At 71.9% G+C, this 22135-nt stretch overlaps 4 protein-coding genes across 6 annotated transcripts; all 4 read right to left on the bottom strand.

Moving 5' to 3' along the window:
* Nucleotides 1–606: 606 nt before the first annotated feature.
* Nucleotides 607–10079, bottom strand: ARHGAP4 (Rho GTPase activating protein 4). 2 transcript variants are annotated; one of them, XM_067543170.1, is made up of 23 exons: nucleotides 9547–10079; nucleotides 7987–8176; nucleotides 7492–7654; nucleotides 7222–7284; nucleotides 6959–7150; nucleotides 6665–6793; nucleotides 5842–6063; nucleotides 5602–5703; nucleotides 4920–5096; nucleotides 4676–4760; nucleotides 4549–4576; nucleotides 4298–4376; nucleotides 3896–3956; nucleotides 3682–3759; nucleotides 3313–3447; nucleotides 3093–3198; nucleotides 2696–2926; nucleotides 2514–2596; nucleotides 1995–2184; nucleotides 1818–1907; nucleotides 1601–1732; nucleotides 1409–1502; nucleotides 607–1074 (listed from the first exon to the last, which is right to left on the bottom strand). In XM_067543170.1, exons 1-23 carry the CDS (start codon nucleotides 9608–9610, stop codon nucleotides 889–891), a joined length of 2880 nt encoding a protein of 959 aa, XP_067399271.1. In that variant the 5' UTR covers nucleotides 9611–10079; the 3' UTR covers nucleotides 607–888. The 2 variants fall into 2 exon arrangements, with proteins under 2 accessions (XP_067399271.1, XP_067399272.1); XM_067543171.1 differs by having other exon boundaries at nucleotides 6959–7117.
* A 724-nt stretch (nucleotides 10080–10803) lies between these two features.
* On the bottom strand, nucleotides 10804–12151 carry LOC137149637 (U8 snoRNA-decapping enzyme-like). Its single transcript, XM_067543166.1, has 3 exons — nucleotides 11953–12151; nucleotides 11403–11675; nucleotides 10804–11136 (listed from the first exon to the last, which is right to left on the bottom strand). The coding sequence occupies exons 1-3, from the start codon at nucleotides 12088–12090 to the stop codon at nucleotides 10951–10953; spliced, it is 597 nt and encodes a 198-aa protein (XP_067399267.1). The 5' UTR covers nucleotides 12091–12151; the 3' UTR covers nucleotides 10804–10950.
* A 1233-nt stretch (nucleotides 12152–13384) lies between these two features.
* Nucleotides 13385–15704, bottom strand: NAA10 (N-alpha-acetyltransferase 10, NatA catalytic subunit). 2 transcript variants are annotated; one of them, XM_067543165.1, is made up of 8 exons: nucleotides 15548–15693; nucleotides 15337–15435; nucleotides 15110–15168; nucleotides 14581–14626; nucleotides 14345–14460; nucleotides 14055–14099; nucleotides 13884–13968; nucleotides 13385–13644 (listed from the first exon to the last, which is right to left on the bottom strand). In XM_067543165.1, the coding sequence occupies exons 1-8, from the start codon at nucleotides 15566–15568 to the stop codon at nucleotides 13441–13443; spliced, it is 675 nt and encodes a 224-aa protein (XP_067399266.1). In that variant the 5' UTR covers nucleotides 15569–15693; the 3' UTR covers nucleotides 13385–13440. The 2 variants fall into 2 exon arrangements, with proteins under 2 accessions (XP_067399266.1, XP_067399265.1); XM_067543164.1 differs by lacking the exon at nucleotides 14581–14626 and having other exon boundaries at nucleotides 15548–15704.
* Nucleotides 15705–17074: 1370 nt separating this feature from the next.
* AVPR2 (arginine vasopressin receptor 2) lies at nucleotides 17075–20753 on the bottom strand. The gene is made up of 3 exons (XM_067543163.1): nucleotides 20643–20753; nucleotides 17955–18765; nucleotides 17075–17578 (listed from the first exon to the last, which is right to left on the bottom strand). The coding sequence occupies exons 2-3, from the start codon at nucleotides 18757–18759 to the stop codon at nucleotides 17376–17378; spliced, it is 1008 nt and encodes a 335-aa protein (XP_067399264.1). The 5' UTR covers nucleotides 18760–18765; nucleotides 20643–20753; the 3' UTR covers nucleotides 17075–17375.
* Nucleotides 20754–22135: the final 1382 nt, after the last annotated feature.

The following is a 22135-nucleotide window of genomic DNA, read 5'->3' as shown; positions in this document are numbered from 1 at the left end:
AGGGTCTGGTGGTATAAGAACAAAAACGGTGGGGATCCACTGAATTAGGGTGTGCGCATTATTAGCAGTATTATGGTAACAACGCGGCGCGCCCCCCGCCCTCATTTAAACCGTGCACGTTACTACCAATATTATGGTAGCACGTGGGCTGCCAGTGCAGATGCGCATTATTAGCAGTATTATGGTACCAGCAAGGTTACCACACCCCCCCCCCCCCCCCCCCCCCGGCACCAAGGTGGGGCGGGGGCTGCGCCCTGACATTGTGGGCGGAGCCTCAGATCAAGCCCCGCCCCCCGCCGGCTGGTGTCTGGGGAGCTGGAGCCGTGTCCCCACATCGCAGCCCCCCCCCCCCCCCAAGCCCCATGAACCCCCAAAACGAGCCACCGCAAGACAGGCCCTTGGGCGCCGCGTCCCTTTATTGCGTACCAGATTCCGGGTCCTCGCCAGAGACTCGGGGGGGGGGGGGGGTGTCAGCGGTTAATGGCATCGCTGGGTGGGGGGCGAGACCCCCCCAAACGCAGATTGGGGGGTAAAAGATGAGGTACTCACACATGCCTGGGGGGGGGGGGGCCGCCTAGGAATGGGGGGGGGGGGGGCTGGGGCCTGACAAAATTGGGGCACTAGAATCCAGGAATGCAGGTTCCCAACCCCTAGAGCACCCCCCCAGACCCGGAGAGAACCCAGGCGTCCGGGCTGTCGAGCTAGGAGAATTGAAGCCAATATCATTGGGGGGGGAGAGAGAGACCCCCCCACCAGCTGCTTCCTGCACACGGGTATGTAGCTGTGCGCCGGGGGGGGGGGGGGGGGGCTGGCCCACTGCGAAGCCCCCCCCCCCTCACAGTCCCAGGGGCGGGGCTCGGAGCTAGGCATGTCGGGGGGCGCCGGGGTTCAGTCCCCCTCTCCGGCGGCTTTGAAGAGCCCTTTGCTGCGCGGGGCAGAGGCGGATTTGGGGGGGCCCGGGCCCTTCCTCCCTGCCGGGGGGGATTTGAGGGGCTCGGGTCCGTCCTCGCTCCCCTCCTGCTTCCTGCGGGTCCGGCCGAGCAGCTCCCTGAACACGGGGTCCATGTTCCGCGGCTGCAGGGGAGACAGACGGGCTGGGGGGCCGGCTCCACATGAGGGAGGGCGGGGCTGCCGGATTGGGGGGGATGGACGGGGCGCATCAGCTGCAGCTGGGGGGTGGGCGGGGCTGGGTCCCCGATGGGGGGCTGGGTGGGGGACGCCGGCTCCAGGTGGGGGGGGGGTTTGGGGGAAGGACGCCGGCTCCAGGTTGCCGGGGGCGGGGACGCCGGCTTCAGGTGGGGGGGGGGCGGGAGGCCGGTTTCCCAATGGGCGTATGGGGGTTGCCAGTCCAGCGGAGGGGGGGGCTGGCTGACACGGGGGAAGGGGGGGGTCCCCCCGCCACACTTACCTTCTCCATGTGCTTCTCTGCGGCCCCTTGTTTATCTCCACTCGTGGGTCGACCGCCACCGGGGGGTCCCTCCGCCGCAGCCCCGCGCCCCGCCCTGAGGGGCAGAAAAGGAGGGCGGGATTGGCCGAGAGAGGAGCATTTGGGGGGGCCCCCGTGGGGGTGGCTGCCTGTGGGGCGGGGCTGGGTCGTTACCTGGGGGCGCAGGGGGGCTGGAGGGGGAAGGGCGCACGCACCAGGTCGACGAAGGCGGGGGCCAGTTTGCGGATGGGGCTGAGGCCGGCTCGCTGGCGCGCCTGGCTGCCCCCGTCCGAGTTCACCCGCAGCCTGGCAGAGAAAGGGGGTTAGGGGGGGCTCGCTCGGTGCTGGGGCGCGGCCTCGGGGGGGGGGCAGGTCATAGGGGGCCCCTCACCTGCTGGCTGGTTCTGGCATCAGCTCGGCCGGGGGGGACCCGGAGTCGCCGTCCGAGCTGGAGGTTCGGGGGCTCTGCCCCTTCTCAGTGCTGGGGGGCAGAGCAGACTGTTAGGGGGCTGGGGGAGGGGCTCCTCCCAGCCCCCCATCTACTACCCCTCCCCCCAGCGCCCCTCACCCGGAGCTCAGGCTGATGTACTTGTGGGGTACCAGGCCCTGCACCCCGCCCAGCTCCCCGCGCCACCAGTCTGCCGAGGCCTCGGCCAGCAGCCGGATCCGGTCGCCGCGCTGGAAGGAGAGTTCCTGGGCCGAGCGCCCCACGTAGGAGAAGCGGGCCACGGCCACGGCCACGGGGCAGGCCACTGGCTCTGGGGGAGACAAGACGTCAGAGCCGCCGCCGCCGCCCGGGGCTCGCACGTTCCCGGGGGGCCTGGCTCCGACCCCGCCCGGCGCCGGCCCCCTACGAGCCCCGGAGCCACGCGGCCAGGCTGACCAGCGCCCGCCCCACCCAGCGCCCCAGCGCCCCGGACCCACGGTCCAGCCCCACCACTGGCGTCAGCCAAGGCCCCGGACCCCCGCCGTGCGGACAGTGGGGCCAGGGGGCCCCAGCTCAGCCCCGGTAGCGTCAGAGACCGTCTCCAACGCCAGGCTGGGGGGGGGACGCCCTGCTGAGCCCCCCCCCCCAGCGACCCCTCACCGTCCTCGCTGGCCATGGGAGGCGTCTCGGGGGCCCCATCGCCCTCACTGTCCTCAGCCGCGGGGTCCAGGGACAGCACCTCGCTGCGGGGAGACGGGGGAGACACGGGTCATCACCAGGGTCCCCCCACTCCCGGGAAAGCGCTCCACATCCCCCCCCCCCGATTCCCCCGCCCCGCTCACCAGTCGTCGTCCGGTGCGTGCAGCGCCATGCACTTCTCATACAGGGGCCCGGGCAGCTGGCTGGCTTCGGGGAACACGGCCTCGGGGTGCTGGATCAGCCACTTCACAGCCTCGTTGGCGTGGGGCTGGGCGGAGACGGGGTCCAGGTCGGGGGCGGCCGCCAGCGTGGGGCCGAAGCAGACGGCCAGGTTGTAGGGGCCCATCATGTTTTCATCGCTGTACTGGGAGACGCTGGGGGGAGAGCGCAGCCCCAGCTGAGCCCCACGGCGCCCCCCAGCGCCCGGCCCTCCCTGCCCAGCCCCACAACGCCCCCCAGGGCCCGGCCCCCCCTGCCCAGCCCCCCAGCGCCCGGCCCTCCCTGCCAGGGGAGAGCATCCCGCGCCCCACGGCCACTCACTGGTTGAGGAAGGCGAAGAGGTACCGCAGCACCACGACCACGGGCGCCGGCAGCCGCCCCACGAGGGTGCGGAGGTGAGAGATGCGCTCGGCCGGGGACTCCAGCTCTGGGGAGGAGCAGGGCAGGTCAGACAGCGAAGGGCAGAGAGCAGCGCCCGGCACCTCCCGCGGGGGCGGCCGGGACAGACACACGGCGCGAGGGGGGGGGGGCGGGGACTCACGGGCCGTCGCCAGCAGCTCCGGGAAGGCGTCGGGCGGGACCAGCGGCTTCTGCAGGCCGCGGAAGAACAACTTCAGGACGCCGGCCACCGAGTCCAGGTCGCGGGGGCAGGAGCTGCCCGCCAGGGGGTCCTCGCCTGGGCGGAGCAGGGGGGCAGCGGTGAGGGGGGAAGCCCCGGCCCTGCCCCCCCCGCGCCAGCCCCCCCCCCCCCCGCCCCCGGCCCCGCCCCCCCCGCGCCCGCCCCCCCCCCCCCCCCCCCCGGCCCGGCCCCCCCCCGCGCCCCCCCCCCCCCGCCCCCGGCCCGGCCCCCCCCGCCCCCCCCCGGCCCCCCCCGCGCCAGCCCCCCCCCCGCCCCCCCTCGACCCCTCACCTCTCTCGAAGGCCTCCCGGATTTCGTTCACCCGCGCCTGCGGCCCCGGGACTCGGAAGATCCCCTCGTGCTGGAGCCCTGCGGGGAGACCCACGTGGGAGGGGTGGCGAAGAGCACCGCGGGGGGGGGGACCCAGGCGTCCGGGGAGGCAGCTCTCCCAGCCCCAGGGAGGGAACCCAGGCGTCCGGGACGCTCCCCTCCCCCAGGCTCTTACCGTGCAGGTTGATGAAGCGGACGCAGCTTTGCACCACCAGCGGGATGGCTTGGCCGGATTCCTGGGGGGCAGGTTGTTAGATCAGACCCACGGCCCCGCCCAGCCTCTGCCCCACTTGTGGGGGGCAGGGTAGGGCAGGAGGACACTGGACACCCCATGGCCTCCAGCAAAGCGCGCGAGGGGCAGCTCCCGGCACGAGCGCTGGGGGAGAGGCAGGAGACCCCCCCTCCCCGGCCCACAGCAATCAGCCCGGCCAGACCCCGCCCTGGGGACCCACTTCGAGGCGGGGGGGGGGCCTTGGGGAAGCTACAGGTCTGAGCCGAGACGGGGGGCAGCAGGGAACCGACGGGGGCAGAGGGGGGCAGCCGGCAGGGGGTCGCGGGGGGCAGCGGGGGCCGGTACCTGCACAAAGGCCTCCAGGTCGGTGGGGAAGGACGCCAGGACGGGCTGGACGCGCGGCAGGTAGACGCGGGGAGGAGCCCTGCGGGGGACACGGTAGCCAGAGATGGGGGGATTTGGGGGCGAGCCCCCCCGCCACGCGCCCCCCCCCCCCCCGCGGCAACTGAGAGCAGGGATAAGGGTGGGGGGAACCCCGGCCCCTTCCCCCGGCCCCCACCCCCGGCTACCACCAGCCCCTCCTGCCCCCCGCTCACCTGAAATCCTCCCCGTCCTCAGCGGCGGCTGCGGACAGAGGGAGAAGTAGCGTTAACGCCCGGACGCCTGGGTCCCCCGCCCGCCCCCGGCCGAACCCCGCCGAACCCCGCCCCGAACCCCGCTCACCCTTCGCGTTGGCCGCGCTCAGCGTCTCCAGCTTGGACCGTAGCTTCGCCCCCACGCTGCGGGCGCTCAGGAACTGCTCCAGCTTCTGCGGGGGGGGGGCACGCGTCAGCGGCGGGGGGCGGGGAGCGAGGGGGCCCGGCGGGGGCAGGGGGGCGGGGTGGGGGGCTCGGGGGGCCCGGCGGGGGGGCGGGAGGCTCGGGGGGGCCGGCGGGGGGGGCCCGGAGGGGGGCGGGGGGGTCCGTACGCTCAGGTAGAAAGTCTCCGTCTCGTGCTGCCGCGCCCGTCGCTTGGCCCAGCTGCGCCCGTCGGAGCCGGAGCCACGCGGCGACTCGGGGCCCCCGAAGGCCTCCAGCACCTCGGGCTCCTCCGCCCCCAGCAGCGCCTGGAGACTCCGCAGCGTCGCCTCCAGCGTCTTCTTCACCTGGGGGGGGACACGGGGGGGTCAGGGGGGCCGGCGCCGCCTCCCACAATCCTTTGTACTGGGCGCCTATTGGCACGAGGGGCGCCCTCCAGGGCCGCCCCCGAACATCCCCGGCCCCCCTCAGCGCCCCCGAATATCCCCTCCCACCGCCCCTCCAGGGCCGCCCACGAATATCCCCGACCCCCCTCAGCGCCCCCGAATATCCCCGACCCCCCTCAGCGCCCCCGAACATCCCCTCCCCCCGCCCCTCCAGGGCCGCCCCCCGAACATCCCCGGCCCCCCTCAGCGCCCCCGAATATCATCAGCCCCCCGAATATCCCCGACCCCCTCAGCGCCCCCGAACATGCCCCTCCAGGGCCGCCCCCGAACATCCCCGGCCCCCTAGTGCCGCCCCCGACCTCCCCGAACATCCCCTCCCCTGCCCCCTCCAGTGCCGCCCCCGGACCTCTCGGCCCCCCCAGGGCCGCCCCCCGACCGACCCCCGGCCCCGACCCCCAGGACCCACCTCGTCGGTCTCCAGGCTCAGTCCCTTCAGGCGGGCGTCCACCCCCTCACATCTCACCAGCAGCTCCTGCCGCAGGGAGCCCGAGGCCAGGACCTCCGACACCTGGCGGGAGCCCCAGACATCAACCCCGCCCGCGCGCCTGCCCACCCCTTCCTCCCCTTGACACCGCCCCCGCCCCCCCGGCCCTCCCGCCTTCCCCGCCCCCCACCCCCTCGGGCCCCCACTTCCCCGCCCCCTCACCTCGTCGCCCTCGTGGGGGTGGTACTCGAAGCGGGAGGGGGGGCAGTACGCGGCCGGGGCGGCCTCCATCAGCAGGGCCTTGTCCCCGGGGGGGTCCAGGCCCAGCACGGCCCCCTCCAGGGCCCCCAGCCCCTCCTGCCAGGAGCTCTGGGCTCGGCCCTCGGCCGCCAGGTACGTCTGCAGCACGCGGCCCAGGGACAGGTGGAAGCCGAGGTCCGAGCACTGCGGGGAGAAACACCCCTGAACCCGCCGGGCCCCCCACGAGCCGGGCCCCGCCCAGCCCTGAACCCGCCGGGCCCCCCACGAGCCGGGCCCCGCCCATCCCTGAACCCGCCGGGCCCCCCACGAGCCGGGCCCCGCCCAGCCCTGAACCCGCCGGGCCCCCCACGAGCCGGGCCCCGCCCAGCCCAGAACCCGCCCGGCCCCCCACGAGCCGGGCCCCCCCACCCCTGAACCCGCCGGGCCCCCCACTAGCCGGGCCCCGCCCCCCTGAACCCGCCGGGCCCCCCACGAGCCGGGCCCCCCCACCCCTGAACCCGCCGGGCCCCCCACGAGCCGGGCCCCGCCCAGCCCTGAACCCGCCGGGCCCCCCACGAGCCGGGCCCCCCCCAGCCCAGAACCCGCCGGGCCCCCCACTAGCCCGGCCCGCCCCCCAGCCCCGCCGGGCCCCCCACTCCCGACCCGCAGCCCCCCAGGCCGGCCCCGCCCCCCAGCTCTGCGGTGCCCCGGAATCGGGCCCTCTCGGACGCCGGGGTCCCGGGGCCATCCCACAGCCGGGGCGCGCTGCGGGCCGAGGGCGCTGCCGCAGGCCGGTCCCGCCTACGTCGAGCAGGTCGGCCACGTCGCGCAGGTAGTAGCTGCTGAGGGCGGCGTTGGTCGAGCCCAGGTGCAGTAGGTATTCGTTCCGCGCCATGGTGCAGCTCTGCTGCGCCGCTACGACCCGGGCCTGGCGCTGCGGACACACGGACCGTCAGCCGAGGCGGGTCCCCCCCCCGCCCTGCCCTCACCCCGCGGAACCGCCATCCCCCCATAGCCCCGCCCCCACCCCCCAGGGTCACCCCCATGATCTATCCCCGCCCCCAGGGCCCACGCGTTGCCCTGCCCCCCGCACGCTCACCTTCTCCAGCAGCCGCTCCCCCTTTCGGAGCGAGGTGCGCCTGGGGAGCTTGTCCAGGCCGGTGCCCCCCGCAGCCCCCCCCGGCTCGGGGGGCTGCCGGGCCCCCCTCTTTTCCTCCTGCCGCTCAGCGTCCCGGAGCTTGTTCTCCGCGTTCTGGCCCTGGCCGTGATACATCTGGTAGGTCTTCATAGCCTGGGGGGTAGCGGGGTCAGTGGGGAGCCCGGACCCCCAACCAGCCCCCCCGCCGGGGGGTCCCCACTCACCGTCTGAAGCTCCGAAATCATGGTCAGTAGCTCGTCCTGCATCTCCTGCGCCAGCTCTTTGCTCTGGGGGTGCGGGGCAGAGTCAGAGACGGGGAGCTGGGGTCCCCCAAAACTAAATCCCTCCTTCCCACACCAACCCCCCCGCGGACGGTGGGAGCGGCAGGGAACCCCCGGACAGCGAGGGACCCAGGAATCCGTGGCCCGGGGAGCAGTGCCACGCGAGGAAGGACCCTGGCGTCCGGGGAAGCCCCCCTCCCCCCCCAGCCCCACCTTCTTGGCCAGGCGGCCCACGTCCTCGCTGAGGTGGGCCAGGCGCAGCGTGAGGGGCCCCGCGTAGATGTCGCTCAGCGCCCCGTGGTCCCGGCCCGCCTGGCGCGTCTGCTTCAGCACCAGCCGCCAGCACCGGAGCGGGGAGGGCAGGTCCAGCTCGTTCCTGGGGAGAGATGGAGAGCGGCGCCCCTCACTCCCGGCCCCCGGGCCCCGCTGCCCCTCACTCCCGGCCCGCGGCCCCTCACTCCCGGCTGCAGCCCCCGGCCCTCCCCGGCGCCCCTCACTCCCGGCCCCCGGGCCCGGCCCCCGGGTCCCCCCCCGGGCCCTCCCCGGCGCCCCTCACTCCCGGCGCCCCTCACTCCCGGCCCCCGGGCCCTCCCCGGCGCCCCTCACTCCCGGCGCCCCTCACTCCCGGCCCCCGGGCCCTCCCCGGCGCCCCTCACTCCCGGCCCCCGGGCCCTCCCCGGCGCCCCTCACTCCCGGCCCGCGGCCCACCTGGGATGCTCCTTCGCCCCGCGCAGCCGGGCCGAGAATCTCTCGGACAGTTTCTCCAGCCCGCGGGAATACTCCAGCTCCAGCTCGGCCTTTCGCCGCAGGAACTCGCCCAGGTCCTGGAGCAGCTGCTGCCGGGCCTCGGCCTGCGCGTCCAGCCCCCGCAGTTGCTCGCCCAACTGGCAGCGCAGTTCTGCAAGGAGGGGCAGCGTCAGCTGGGGGCCAGGAGCCTGCGGAAGGGACCCAGGAGTCCGGGGCCGGCAGTGGAGGAGGGGCAGGGAAAGGACCCAGGAGTCCGGGGCCGGCCGTGGTGCTGGCAGTGGGGGAGGGGCAGGGAAAGGACCCAGGAGTCCGGGGCCAGCAGGGCAGGACCCAGGAGGAAGGGCTCCCTCTCTGCAGGCACTTTCGTTTCCGCGGGCGAGGGAGGCAGTTAGCGGAGGCGGGGAAAGGGGAAGTCGGGGGGCCGGCTGGGGGGGGTTGATGGGGGGGCAGCTCCCCCCCCGCCAGGGCCGGGCGGCACCGACAGCCGAGCCGGAGCGCGGAGTATCACGCCCGGGCTCGTGGGGACCGGCCCCTTCCTGGCTGCGCGACCCCCCCGCCATGGGGCAGCGATGCACCTGCACGGTGGGGCCGGAGCTGGGGGGGGGGGGAACGGAGCCTTCTTCCGCTGGGGGCGCCGGCCCCGATCCCCAGGACGGGCAGCGGCTGGCTCGGGGTGGGGGTGCTCTGTGCTCCCCAAGCTCCTCCCCCCGCCAGCTGTGGGGAAAACAAGCCCCCACTTCCCTGCCCCCCCCCCCCCGCTTCCTCTTTCCGCGGAGGGCAGCGACTGCCCCGGCACTGGGGCTGGGAACTCGTGCGCCTCCCCGGGCCCCACCCCCGCCCTCTGGGGCACAGGCCCGTGGCCAAATTCAGGGGAACCCCCAATGCGCTCCCCAAACCCACGTCAGCCCCCCGCATCCGGCCCTACGGCCTCGAACCCACATTCGCTGAGGAGCCGGCGCCGGCCCCCCCGCGAGAGCTGGAGAGAGAACCCAGGAGTCCTGGCGCCCCCCCCCAGCCACATGCACCAGCTCACCCCAGCGAAGAACGAACCAAGGCCGGGGTCTCCCCCAGCTCGGGGGGGTGGGGTGGGCTGGGAGCCCGGACGCCTGGGTTCTCTCCCGCCTCTGAACTGGGCTGGGTTCCCCCGGGGTTTTTGTGGCGGGGGGGCCGCGGGGATCTAAATCTGTCGCTGGCCGGGAGGAAGCTGAACCGAGCAGAGGCCGGAACCTGCGGGTGAAGTTGCATTAAAACCTGCCGATAGCATCGGCCTGGCTATGGGGCGAGGCTGGGGTGCGGGGCCCCCCAGAGCCGGGAGAGACCGGGAGCATGCGGGGGGCAGCAAGGGGGGGCCCAGGCATCGACCGACCCCCTGCTGCGACGGGATCCCCCCAACACGCAGCCCCCTTCAGCCAACCCCGCCCCTCACTGCGCCCCACTGCGCCCCCCGTCCGCAGCCCCTGAGCACCATCAGCCAGCCCCTTATCGGGGGGGGGGGGACGCGCAGGCTCGGGCCCCCGTTACCTTTCGCCTGCGCCTCATATTCAGCTTGCGGCCGCTCTTTGCGCGCCTTCCCCAGCGCGCTCATCCTGGGAAGGGGGAGGGGGGGCTCCTGGGGCGGCTCCTCAGGGGCCCGATCCACGCTGGGGGGCCCTGAACGAGCGGAGAGGATCCGTATCCCCCCCGTCCGGATGCGCAACAGCGGGTCCCCGGCACCCCACGCCGCGGGATGCGCCAGGCCCCGCCCCCGCCCGGCCCCGCCCCGGGGGCAGGAAGTGGAAGAGCATCCTTAGCCCCCGCGCGCTGCAGCCCCCGGACCGGCCGGGCCCCGCCAGCCCCGCCCAGACAGCTCGGACCCCCCAGCGGCCGGGGGGGGGGGGTCTAACGCGATCTCCCCCCGCCAGGGGGGCCGGGGGGGGCGGGACGTGGACGGACGGAGCCGCCTTCTCACCCTCAGGTGGTGAGGGGGGGGGTGAGCCCCCCCGCCACAGACCTCACCTGCCCCCTCCTACCGCCGGGCCGGGGGAGGAAGCGCCCCCTAGCGGAGCCTCAGGTTTGCCCCGACCCCCCCCCACAGTCACCCAGTGCCCCCCCCTCCCCCGCAGACACCCTGTGAGCGAGACAGAGAGAGACAGACAGGGCCGGGCGAGTGGGGGGGGGGGGGGGGGCCGGCAGCGGGGCCGGCAGGGGCCGGCAGGGTCCCGCAGGGCTGGCGGGGGGGCGGGGGGGGGGGGGGGCCCGCAGGGCCGGCAGTGGGGGTCAGGGGCGGGCAGGGCTGAGGGTCCCGCAGGGCTGGCGGGGGGGCGGGGGGGGCAGCACCGCGAGGACTGGAGAGAAATTGAGGAAGCCGGTGCGATAAGCAGGGGCCGGCAAGGCGCAGCGGCTTCCGGGGCGGTGGGGGCCCGGCAGTGGGTCAGGGCTGGGGGTCACTGTGGGTCACTGGGGGTCGCCGTGGGTCACTGTGGGTCACTGGGGGTCGCCGTGGGTCACTGGAGGTCACCCCCCCCCCGCCTGGCGTCTCCGGCCACTGTGGGGGCACTGTGGGTCACCCCCCCCCCCGTCTCCGCCCACTCCACCCCACTTTCTCCGCCGCCCTTTATTAGTGTAGGGTCGACACTGACCAGCAGGGGTCAGCAGGGAGAGATGCGGCCCTGGCCGAGGGGGTGCCGGGGGGTCTGGCCGGGGGGGCCCTGAGCTGCCCCCCTTGAGACACCCCCACACCCAGTTCCCTGGAGGTCACTTTATTGCTTTAACCCTTTCCTGCCTGCAGAGACATATTCACACCCCCCCTCAGCAGGGCCCCCCCGTGCAGGATTTGGGGGGCCCGTGTCCCCTCAGTCAGATGACCCACTCATTGTCCCCTCCCCCCGCTGAGCCACAGCCCCCCCAGCACCCGGCAAGGCAGCGGGGGGGGGCGGGTTTGGGGGGTCAGAGTGGTTGGCCGGACAGCGCCGCAGCCCGGCGGAGTTCGGCCTCCGGCACCAGCCGCAGGGTGCCCAGCGCCTGGAGCAGCTGCTGGCGGGCGTCGCCGGCGAAGGCGTTGGAGAGAAAAGCGGGGAGCCCCCCGGCCCCGTCCCGCAGCGTGTAGAGGGGGACCCGGACCAGCCCCAGGACCTGCAACGAGACGGGCCAGGCTCAGCTACAGCGCGGCGCCCCCGCCCCCCACAGCGCCCCCCACCTCCACCCCCCCGGGTCTTGCCCCGCCCCCCACGGCGCCCCCCACCTCCACCCCCCGGGACTTGCCCCGCCCCCGCGCCCCCACGGCACCCCCCGGGTCTTGCCCCGCCCCCCACGCGCCCGCCCCCCACGGCTTGCTCCCCCCTCCCCCCATCCCCCCCCCCGGGACTTGCCCCGGCCCCGCCCCCCACGGCACCCCCCACCTCCAGCCCGTGCTCCTTGGCTCTCGTGGCTCCGTCCTCCAGGGCCCGGAGCTGCTCCAGGCTGAGCCGCTTGGCGTAGAAATGAGCCACCAGGCGCTGGGGCGTCTCCGCGCTGCGGGAGCCCAGGTAGTCGCCCTCGGCTAGGCACAGGGGGGCCGCGCCCGGCCCCAGCTCCTCCTGCAGCTCCCGGTTCAGCCCCTCCTCCAGGGAGCCGTCCCGGGGGTCCACGAACCCCCCCGGGAACCCCAGCCGCCCGTCAAAGCGCATCTGCATCTGCGAGGGGGAGGGGCAACGTTAGCGGGGTCCCGGGGGAGGGGAGGGACTGGTCAGGGCCCCCGCCCCAGCGCCTGCCCCAGCGCCTCCCCGCCCCCGCCCCAGAGCCTGCCCCAGTCCTGCCTCTCCCCCTGAGCCTCCCCGCCCCTGCCCCAGAGCCTGAGCCTCCCCCTCCGCGCACCTGCCCCAGCCCCAGCCCCAGAACCTACCCCCCCAGAGCCTGCCCCAGGTCCCGCCCCTGCCCCAGAGCCCCCCCAGGGGACCCCGCGCCCCTCACCAGCACGGCGTGGCCCAGCGGCACCGCCCCGAAGAGCCGCCCGGGGCAGGGCGCGTACAGCAGCGCGTGGCAGGCGTGTCTCCAGCCGGGCCCGAGCCGCAGCGCTTCGGCCCGGGACAGGGCCCGAGACTCGCCCATCGCCGTCGCCTCGGGCCTGCAGCGAGTCCCCGCCGGCCTGCAGGGAGCACGGGGCGGGGTGGGCGCCGCAGCCAATCAGCGGCGCCTGCCGGCGAGGGGGGGCGGGGCGAGTGGAACGTGGGCGCTCAGCTGGGCCGCGGGGGCGGGGCGAGTGGAACGACCCGCCCCCTCACGCTCAGAGGCGCCAGCCAAACGGGGAGGGGAGAAAGCGGAGGGCGGGCGTCCAATCGGCGGGCAGGTGCCATTCCCCCCCCCCCCCCACAGGGGCGGGAGGGGCCACGAACAGCCCTGGCGCGGCGGGGCAGAGCCCCACATGGGGGAGGGGAGAACCCCGCAGGGTGGGGCCGCGCGCTGTGGGGCTGGGGTCACCCTCACCCCCTGGAGGGGGCATAGGAAGGTCTGAGGCAGGCACGCCCCTGGAGGGAGGGAGGGAGGGTCCCTGGGGGCACCCCAGTGGAGCATGGGGGTGCTAGTGGGGCCTGGGGGGCACTGAAACTAGGAAGCATGATGAGGCTGGGCTGTGCCAGGATCCCGAGAGCCCACAAAGCCCCGGCTGCAGGCAGGGGCTGGGCCCTGGGGGGGCGGGGGTGAGCCCCCCACCCCCAAGTGCTTCCCTGTGGGGATTAGGGGGTGTGCCTCAGTTTCCCTGCTGTGGAGCAGTGCGGAGTGGGGAAGGGCTGTTTGCTTGTTGCAGAGACATGGGTGTGACCCTGCCAGGTGCCAGGGCCCAGACAAGGGCCCACCCCCACTACCGCAGAAGGAATGACCCTGGGCACAACCCCACTGCAGGAAGCCAGCTGGGGGGGGACCTGCTCCAGGGCAAGGGACTCCGAGAGGAAGGGCCCACGGGGGAGGCGGGAGTGGGGGCTCCATGCTCAGACCTGACCCAGTGGGACCAGGCTAGAACCCCAGGGTCTGTGCCCCAGCTTGGTGGGAACGGGGGGCCGATGGATGTAGGACACCCCCGCAGCAGAGCCCTGCATGGACACCAGTGGGGATCTGCCCCAACAGCCGCCCCCTTTGCGGGGCTCTGCAGCCAGGGGCAGGCGGCTCTTGCTCCACTGCCTGGGGGTGGCACTGAGGGGCAGGCCGAGCGCACTGGCAGCACTGGGGGGAGCCGGGGGGGGGGCATGCACAGGTGCAGGGCCAGGCCGAGATGGGGGGGCAGCGGTGGAGCAGTTTGGACTGCTCTCTTCATGCCGGGGGGCAGCTGGTGAGTCATTGAGACCCCCCCCGCCACTGGCGGCGACACAGAGGGGCGGGCACGGCTGGCACGAAACACACAGGCCCCATCTCAGCGGTAACCTTTATTGCGCGGGCCGGGCTCGCCGCGCGGGCGGGGGGCAGCCCCTAGGAGGCCGAGTCGGAGGCCTCGGAGCTGTCCTTGACGTCGGTGCTCTCGGTGGCCTCGCTGACGTCCTTACTGTCCCCGCCGCTGTCCTCAGGGCCCCCCGGGCTGCCCCCCGCGCCCGCGCAGCAGTCACCCCCGTGACTGGCTTTGTGCTCCAGCACCGGCTGCCGGCTCCGCTCCTTCAGCTCCAGCTGCCGCCTCAGCTGTGGGGAAAGGAGGCGTCGGGGCTGCAGGTGGGTGGGACCCCATGGGGCGGGGGCCACATGTTGGGGGTTATGGATCAGGGGGCTGTGGTAGATCTGGGGGGCCACTCCATGGGTCGGGAGTGAGGGGTACTGGCAGGGGGGTGGGTCCCTGTGGGGCACGGTGCCACGACTGAGAAGGGGGACTGTGGGTTGTGGGGCCGTGGGAGAGCTCAGGGGCGGGGGGGGGCGCTCTCTACCTCGTCCGCCATCTGCGTCAGGTCCCGTTTCATGGCGTAGGCGTCTTCGCCGTCGGCATAGTACTTGGGCTCCACTTCGCTGATCCTGGGGTGAGAAGCATGTTGGGGGGAGGTCCAGGCAGACACTGCCCTGCCCCCACCCCACCCCCCCAGCCCCTTCCCCGCACTCACTGGAAGTTGAGGGTGTTGGAGTAGAGGTGAAGGGCCGCCCGGTTACTGCAAGAGAAGGGGGGGTCGTTAGCAAATGGGGGGTCGTTAGCAGAGAGAGGAGGGGGGATCAAGCGGGTCTGGGACTCTGGGCAGAGGTGGGGTGACAGGGGCAGTGGGGCTTGGAGCTGGGGGAGGACACGCTGTTGGCGAGGGGTGTCTGGGAGGGGCAGCTCCCACGGACGGGGCGAGCTGTCCCCGGGGGGGGCGCAGAGAGGGCAGGGAGTCCCGGGGGGGGGGTGCAGGGGGCTCACCTCTTGCGGACATGCAGCGAGACGTACTTGGCATTGAAGTTCTCGATCATGGCGCGAGAGGCCTGGTCCATCAGCTTCTGCGCCAGCCCCAGGCGCCGGTGGGAGCGCTTCACCGCCTGGGGGGCACGGCCGTTAGGGGGTCCCCAGCCCAGCCCCCTGCCTCTACCGCCCACCACAGCCCCGCTTCACCCCCAACCTCCCCCCCAGCCCAGCCCCCCCCACCGCGCCCCACGCACCAGGGAGGTGATGTGTCCGTGGGGCAGGTCGTCGGGGTCCTCCTCCCTAGGGCGACAGCAGCTGGGTCAGCGAGGAGCCGGAGCACGGTGAGGGGCAGCCCCACAGCAGATGGGGGGTGGGGTGGGAAGGGCAGGACAAAGGGGGGAACCTGGGGGGCAAGGGCGGGGCTCCCCATGCCTCCCAGCCCCACCTCAGCAACCGCCAGGGCTTTGCTCACAGCCGGCTGGGGGGCTGGACCCGAGCTGGGCGGGCACGGGGGGGGGGGGGGGCGGCGCGGGGGCTTGCTCCCGGCCTGGCTGGCTGGGCGCGGGACGCAGCGTCAGTGCCCCGGGCAGCGAAGCAGAACGGCCCGCTGGGGCCAGCCCGGGGGTCGCTGCTCGGCCCTAGTGACCCTGGGGGGCGGGAGGCATGCAGCAGCCCCACAGGTCTAGGCTGTGCCCTGGGGCACCCCACACAGGGGCAGCGGGGGGCTGGGCTGTGAAGGGGGGGCTGGGGCGGGGCCGTGAAGGGGGGTAGCCCCCCACTCACATCTTGGCCAGCACGTAGCCCACGATCTTGCCGTTCTCGTCCTCGGCGATGTAGGAGAGCTGCGGGGAGGCGGGCGCCGTGAGATCGCGGCGGGGCGTCTCCCCGCTCGAACCCCGCCCCGCCCCGGCACACCTGGCCCCCCCCCGGCACACCGGCCCCCCCCGGCCCCGCCCCGGCACACCTGGCCCCCCCCCGGCACACCTGGCCCCCCCCGGCCCCCCGCGCACCTGCGGCCAGGACAGGCCGTGGTAGAAGTAGTACTTCATCTGGTAGTTCTCGGGCAGGCAGAGCAGGTTGCAGTGCTGCATGTTCGTCAGGTCCTCGGGCTGCGGGGGGAGGGGGGCAGAGTCAGCGGCGGGACCCAGGCGTCCGGGCCCCCCCCGCCCCCACACGCCCCGCTCCGCCCCCCCCGGCCCGGCCCGGCAGCCCCCCCCGCACCCGCGCGTTGCGGATGTTCATGGCGCCGCCGCCGCCGTCTCTCCCCCGCTGGCTCCGGCTCCGGCTCCGGCTCCGGCTCCGTCCGCGCCGCGCGGCTTCCCAGCGAGTCGCCGACCCGCAGCAAGTCCCGCCTCCCCTGCATGACTCCGGCCAATCCCCTGGCAAGGAGAGGGGCAGGTGGCCGGGTGTAGCCAATCCCGGTGCACGTCCCGCCCCCTCCCCGGAATCAACCAATCGGAAGGCAGGGAGAAGGGCCCGGCCCCGCCCACGCTGCCGAGGCTCACCCAATCACCCGGAAGGAGGCGGGACAGACCCCGCCCACGCACCGGGTTTCCGCCAATCGCGACGAAGGGAAGAGTATGGTCCCGACCACTGTCCCATCACCATCCAATCAACGACAAGGGTGAGTGTAGTCTTCGCTCGCCACTCACCAGATTTAGCCAATCAGCGCTCAAGACAGATGAGGGTTCCGCCGTCAGGTCCATCCGCAGCCAATCGTCGGACAGGAAGGACTTTTATGTCCCGCCTTCTTCTCCAGGCGTAGCCAATCAAGGAACAAAAGCATATTCCCCTTTCCCGCCCCTTCAGTCTGCTCAGCCATTCACTGCATCAGGTGGCCGCGTTTGTTACACCCCACCAGGGCTGCCGCCCAATCGAATGCCAGGATAAAGCAATAATCCCGCCTCTTTACCAAACGCACCAATCCCATCTATGGAGGTTGTGTCTGAGCCCGCCTCCCCACATAGCTAAACCAATCACAGAGCACAGTGGAAACGAACTGCCCAATCACCTACCAAAGACTGTGGAGTGACGCAGGGGCGGTGCCGAAACAACCAATCACTGGCCAGGAGGGGTCCGATTGACAATTCCACCAGCCAATAACCTGACAGACAGGCTCTGCCTTCTTTAAAATCCCGCCTAGTCCTGCCCACAGCCAATCAGAGGCTGGCGCAGCGGGATGGGCCAATGAGGGCGGAGCTGGGTGGGGCCACATGAGCCAAGGCTGCGAGCTTCCCTAGAGCAGTGCCCCAGCTGGGGCGAGAACCCAGGCGTCCGGGCGAGATGCGCTTGGCAGCCGGGGGGGGGGTCCGGCGGAGCGGCCCCCCCCAGCACAGGGGGGTCCCCGGTCTAGGGCGAGCTGGGGGGGCAGCCAGGGCAGAGCCGGGCGCAGCGTGGGGCAGAGGTGGGGACAGCGGGGGGGGGGGCACAGAAGGTTTGGGGTGAGGTGGGGGCCGGGGGTTGGGGTGCTTGGCCCCCCCCCGCATGGCTTCTCTGCCGGCTGGTGGGGGGTGGCAGCCAGGACTCCTGGGTTCTCTGCCGGCCGGCTGGGGGGGCAGCCAGGACTCCTGGGTTCTCTGCCGGCCGGCTGGGCGGGCTGGGAATTGGGTTTACCCGAAAGCGGCTCCACGTGGATTTACGTGACACCAGCGCCCGGTGATCAGCCCCCCAGCCCGGCCGTGCCCCGCACCCCCGCCCTGCCCCCCTCCGCCTCCCTGCCCCCCGGTTCCCCGTGGGTCACAGGCCGTTCTCTCTGCCCTGCTTTTTATTGGGTTGTGTTTACAGAAGCGGATTTCTGCCCTCAGAAGGGGTGTAAAGGGGGGGCCACTTCGATTCCCCCAAGGGATCCACACCTCACCCAAGTGTGTCCGTCCCCCCCCCCCCGCCAGATTCCCCCTTCCACGGCACCTCCCCCTTTGACCCTGCCCCCAGCCTAGCCCCCTCCCCTCCCCCACACAGGCAGGCCCCTGCCCCCCAGCTGCTGTGGCTCGGGGGGGCACAATGTCCAGGGCTGGCGGCAGAGTCCGAGGGGGCTGCCCGTGGGGGGGTCTCAGGCCGGGGCGTCCCGTCCCAGCGCCGAGCTGGCCGTGAGGGTGGAGTCGCAGGGCAGGGACCCTGCGCGGGGCCGGGGCCGCCGGGGGCACAGGAGCCGGCTCAGCTCCCCCGAGACGCTGCTGCTGAAGGCGGCGTAAATCCAGGGGTTGGTGCAGCTGTTCAGGCTGGCCAGGAGCATCAGCAGGGTGAAGGCTGGCCCTGGGGGGTGGGGAGAGGTCAGTTCAGCCGGTGCCCCTCACTCCCGACCCACAGCCCAGCCCTGCCCCCAGCTCTGCCGGTGCCCCTCACTCCCGACCCACAGCCCCTGCTAGCCCAGCCCTGCCCCCCAGCTCTGCTGGTACCCTCACTCCTGCTCTGCCGGTGCCCCTCACTCCTGACCCACAGCGCCCGCCAACCCAGCCCTGCCCCCCAGCCCTGCGGTGTCCCTCACTCCCGACCCACAGGCCCTGCCAGCCCAGTTCTGCCCCCCCACTCTGTTGATGCCCCTCACTCCCAACCCGCAGCCTCCTGACGAGGTCTCTGGGCTGGGGGTTCGGGGGGTGGAGGCTGGGGTTCGGGGGGTGGAGGCTCTCACCTTCCACAGGCGCCTGGGGGTCCCACACAGCCCAGAGCTGGACAGAGAAGTAGGGGGCCCAGCAGAGCACGTAGACCATCACGATGACCAGTGTCATGCGCAGCGTCTTGGCCACGGCCGCCGACACCCCCTTGCCCTGGGTGCCCCGGGGGCCGCGCCCCAGGCTCCTGGCCACCTCCCGGAAGATCAGGGCCTGGCAGGCGGCGATGAAGAGACCGGGCAGAGCAAAGACCATCAGGGTGACCCAGCTGACATAGGCCCGGGCGCCCCAGGGCTCGGCGAAGGTGGCCCAGCAGTCGCTGGCTCCCTCCGGCAGCCGGAGCTTGGAGAAGATGAAGAGCTGGGGCAGGCCGAGGAGCAGCGCGGCGCCCCAGGCTCCCGCCAGCGGGGCCTTCCAGCTGACGCGGCCCCGCCGGAAGGCCACAGCCGGCCGGCAGATGGCCCGGTGCCGGTCGTAGGTCATGGCCACGATGACGTAGGAGGAGGCGAACATGGCCACCACCTGCAGGTACTTGATGGCCCGGCAGAGGGGGTCGGGGCCCAGGAACCGGTCCGTCAGGTCCCACAGCAGCTGGGGCAGCACCTGGAAGAGGGCCACGGCCAGGTCGGCCAGGCAGAGGTGGCAGATGAAGCGGTGCATGGGGGCAGAGCGGGCCCGGCGCCGGCCCAGGGCCCCCAGCACCAGCCCGTTGCTCAGCGTGGCCAGCAGGAAGATGAGAGTCAAGACGGCCACTTCGGCGACAGCCAGGGCAGGGTCACGGTCGTCCGGGACGGAGCCGTTGGGAGCCAGGGAGACGTTGGCCATGGCGGGCTGGAGGGAGAGGGACGGGTGAGGGAGGGGGCCGGGCTGCAGCCACGCAACGGGGCAACGACGCAGCCGTGCAATGCCACAGCGGCAACCAAAAAACCCCCGTGCAACGTCGGAATGCAACAGCGCAACGGTGCAAAACAACACAGCCATGCACCACAATGCAACGCAGGGGTGCAGTGCAACAAAGACGTGTGTCACAGCACACGCAAACATCGTAACGGCAACCGTGCAAAACAACACAACCATGCACCACAATGCAACGCAGGGGTGCAATGCAACAAAGACGTGTGTCACAGCACACGCAAACATCGTAACGGCAACCGTGCAAAACAACACAACCATGCGCCACAATGCAACGCAGGGGTGCAATGCAACAGAGACGTGTGTCACAGCACACGCAAACATCGTAACGGCAACCGTGCAAAACAACACAGCCATGCACCACAATGCAACGCAGGGGTGCAGTGCAACAAAGACGTGTGTCACAGTACACGCAAACATCGTAACGGCAACTGTGCAAAACAACACAACCATGCGCCACAATGCAACGCAGGGGTGCAATGCAACAAAGACGTGTGTCACAGCTGGCCGATGCAATGCAACAGTGCAAAGCCACACAACAACACAGTTCAATAATGCAACATAATACCGTGATTCTAGGGCGCAATGCAACACAACACTGCATAGCAACAACACAGTGTGACACAATATTGCAGGGCTGGGGGATAATGCAACACGATAGCACCACGTGACCTTACCCAATGCAGGAGCAGAATGTAACACAACCGCAACCCAACACACCAGCGTACGGCTGCAACGCCAGGGAGTGATGCAACACAACCGTGCAGGAAAAGACGATTCAGTGCAACACAATACAGGGAACATGCAATACAAGGCTGCAGCAAACGAGTGCGGGGCGACCCCACGCTGCACGTGCTTGTGCAATGTGAGGGGTGGGGGGGCAGGGAAATAGCACATGCACCACACAATGCAATGCAGGGACCGCGGCGCCATGATGCACCGCACTAGCCCAATGCAACACAAACACAACGACAGCCGTTTGGCAAAGCCACACAGCAGCCCGGGGGCATCGCAGCTCCACAGCGCAGCCCGGCCAGCAAGGCACTGTCTGCTCACGCCCTGCGGCACCGCCACACCCGGCCCTGGCTCTGCAGCTGAGCCCCCCACGGCACAGGTGTCGGCTGGGTCAGCTGCGGATGGAGACCCGGCGCCAACGCTGGGCTGCTCCCCGCTGGGGTGATGCGTCGCCGGGGCCGGAGGAGACATTGAGCCTGGACCCTTCTGGGCTGAGACTTCGGGCACCTGTGGGCGGTGCCCCTGGGAGGACCAGAGACCCCCATTCACATAGGGGAAACTGAGGCACAGGGAAGACAAATGACTTGGCCACAGTCACCCAGTGAGTCAATAACAGGGAGAGAATCCAGGAGTCCGGGCTCCCAGCCCCTCCCCACTCTAACCACTAGATCCCCCTCCCCTTGGCTTCTCCGCCTCAGTTTCCAAGTGCCCCGCCCAGCTCTGCATTATCTCTTCAGCCTGCCCGGGTTTCCCCCAATTCTGCTGATACCCCTAAACCGGGAAGGGGCCTAGTAAGTTAGGGCACGGCTGGGAGCCAGGACACCTGGGTTCTCTCCCCGGCTCTGGGAGGGGCGTAGGGGCCAGTGGTTAGAGCGGGGGCAGGGGGTGCTGGGAACCAGGACGCCTGGGTTCTCTCCCCACAGGGCTGAGGATGGAGGAGGTCTGGTGGGTTGCCGCGGGGGATGGGCAAGGACTCCTGGGTTCTATGCGCCAAACCTATAAAAAGGTTTCCTGCACAATGGGGGGCATAGGACCCCCCCCCCCACACACACACACCTTACCTTCACACACACAGTCACACCAGCTGCTGGTGACGTTTCCTTTCGGGGTTCACCCCCCGGTTTCTCTGGGACCCCCCCCAGAACAAACCCAACCCCAGAGACCACGGCCTGGAAACGGGGGAGGGGGCAGAGACCCCCGAGCTCCTTTCCCTGGGGCTCTCCCTGGGCTGGTGAAGTGGAAGATGCAGATCCTGCCCCCCAAGGAATTACAGCCGAGTCTGTGGTCGGGAGAGGGGCAGAGTAACGGGGGGGGGGCGGGGGGCTGGGGCGTGCCTTAAAACCAGCTGCTGGCTTGGCTGGGTTTCCCCCCCTCCCCCCCCCGTGAGAGGTGAGTCCTTGGCCTCTGGCCAGTAGAACTAAAGAGCTCGGTGGCGTCTGACCCCCGCCGGGGGAGGGGGGGGGGAAGGTGGCCCCCAGATCTGCCCCCGGGCCAAGGTCCTCTGAGGAATGGGGGCGCTGCTCACCCAGAGCCAGGTGGAACCCAGGAGTCCGGGCTCCCAGTCCCCCTCCCCCACTGCCCTGAGCCGGCAAAAGAACCCAGGCGTCCTGGCGCGCCCCGTCTGTGCCCCAGCCCCAGCCCCTGATACCATCTTCACAGCGAGAGGCCCTGGGTGACTAATGAGGCGTCGAATGACGTACACGATGAATTGGGGGGGGGGGTGAATTCCTGGGCGGGGGGGGAGGGGGGGCTGTTGTAACAGCCTTAAAGTCCCTAAATCTCCGGGAGGGGAGTGGGGGCTAGTGGCTAGCGCTGGGGCGGGGGGAGGGAGCTGGGGCCCAGGGCGCCTGGGTTCTCTCCTTGGCTCTGGGAGGGGAGTGGGGGCTAGTGGTTAGAGCCGAGGGAGACGCGGCCATTGTTGGGGTGCTGGAGCCTAGCGAAGGCTGAGCCCCATGGCAGGAGCCATGCAAGGTCGACAGAGCTGAGAATGTGGGGGGCGGGAGCCCAGGTCCGGGCTAGCAGGGGCCGCGGGTCGGGAGTGGGGGGCCGCGGCAGGGCGGGGGGGCCGCGGGTCCAGAGTGGGGGGGCCCCGGCCGTGGGGCTGGAATTTCCCGGCCTGTCGCAGCTTCGCTGAGCAGCCGGAATCGCCATAAAAACGTTTCCTCATTTTTCTGCCCCCCCGGCCCGGCTCCATCTCGATACAGCGAATTCCTGGGCTCCCGCCAAACCCTGCCCCCCACCCCCCGCTCCCTGCCCCACGGCGCCCCCCAGCCGTGAGTGCCAGGGGAGAGCCCCCCCCCCAGCTCCGTAGCAACAGACGCTTTCTGGCAGAGGCGTTACTGGGGCTGGGTTGTTTTGGTAGGGTCTCCTGCTGGCGCTGGGGCTGGTCAGTTGTTGTAGGGTCGGGCTGTTATTGTAGGTCCCTGAGGCCGGGGTTTGCCAGCAGGTGGCTTGGAATAAAGTGTCCCCCAGTGCCCCCCGCCGCGGATGTGGGGAGAGGGCGGGGCTGGAGAAGAACCAGGCAGGCCCCCAGTGCAGGGCTCGGAGCCCGGAC

The sequence above is a fragment of the Emydura macquarii genome, unplaced genomic scaffold (genome assembly GCF_026122565.2).
Source record: "Emydura macquarii macquarii isolate MOO-44397 ecotype Brisbane River unplaced genomic scaffold, CSIRO-AGI_Emac_v2 contig_796, whole genome shotgun sequence".
Classification (NCBI taxonomy): Eukaryota; Metazoa; Chordata; order Testudines; family Chelidae; genus Emydura; species Emydura macquarii.
The sequence above is the reverse complement of the archived record's forward strand: the minus strand, read 5'-3'. Positions and strand labels throughout refer to the sequence as shown.

Coding starts and splice junctions, on each gene's coding strand:
- ARHGAP4 (XM_067543170.1), bottom strand. CDS start 9,610: ATGAGCGCGCTGGGGAAGGCGCGCAAAGAGCGGCCGCAAGCTGAATAT. Junction 7,655..7,986: donor GGGGCGAAGGAGCATCCCAG/GTGGGCCGCGGG, acceptor ATCTCTCCCCAG/GAACGAGCTGGACCTGCCCT. Junction 3,760..3,895: donor CCGCTTCATCAACCTGCACG/GTAAGAGCCTGG, acceptor GTCTCCCCGCAG/GGCTCCAGCACGAGGGGATC.
- LOC137149637 (XM_067543166.1), bottom strand. CDS start 12,090: ATGGGCGAGTCTCGGGCCCTGTCCCGGGCCGAAGCGCTGCGGCTCGGG. Junction 11,676..11,952: donor CGCTGGGCCACGCCGTGCTG/GTGAGGGGCGCG, acceptor TCCCCCTCGCAG/ATGCAGATGCGCTTTGACGG. Junction 11,137..11,402: donor CCAAGGAGCACGGGCTGGAG/GTGGGGGGTGCC, acceptor GTCTCGTTGCAG/GTCCTGGGGCTGGTCCGGGT.
- NAA10 (XM_067543164.1), bottom strand. CDS start 15,689: ATGCAGGGGAGGCGGGACTTGCTGCGGGTCGGCGACTCGCTGGGAAGC. Junction 15,169..15,336: donor ACGGCCTGTCCTGGCCGCAG/GTGCGCGGGGGG, acceptor GCCTCCCCGCAG/CTCTCCTACATCGCCGAGGA. Junction 14,100..14,344: donor TCGCTGCATGTCCGCAAGAG/GTGAGCCCCCTG, acceptor CTTCTCTTGCAG/TAACCGGGCGGCCCTTCACC.
- AVPR2 (XM_067543163.1), bottom strand. CDS start 18,759: ATGGCCAACGTCTCCCTGGCTCCCAACGGCTCCGTCCCGGACGACCGT. Junction 17,579..17,954: donor CCCCCAGGCGCCTGTGGAAG/GTGAGAGCCTCC, acceptor CCCACCCCCCAG/GGCCAGCCTTCACCCTGCTG.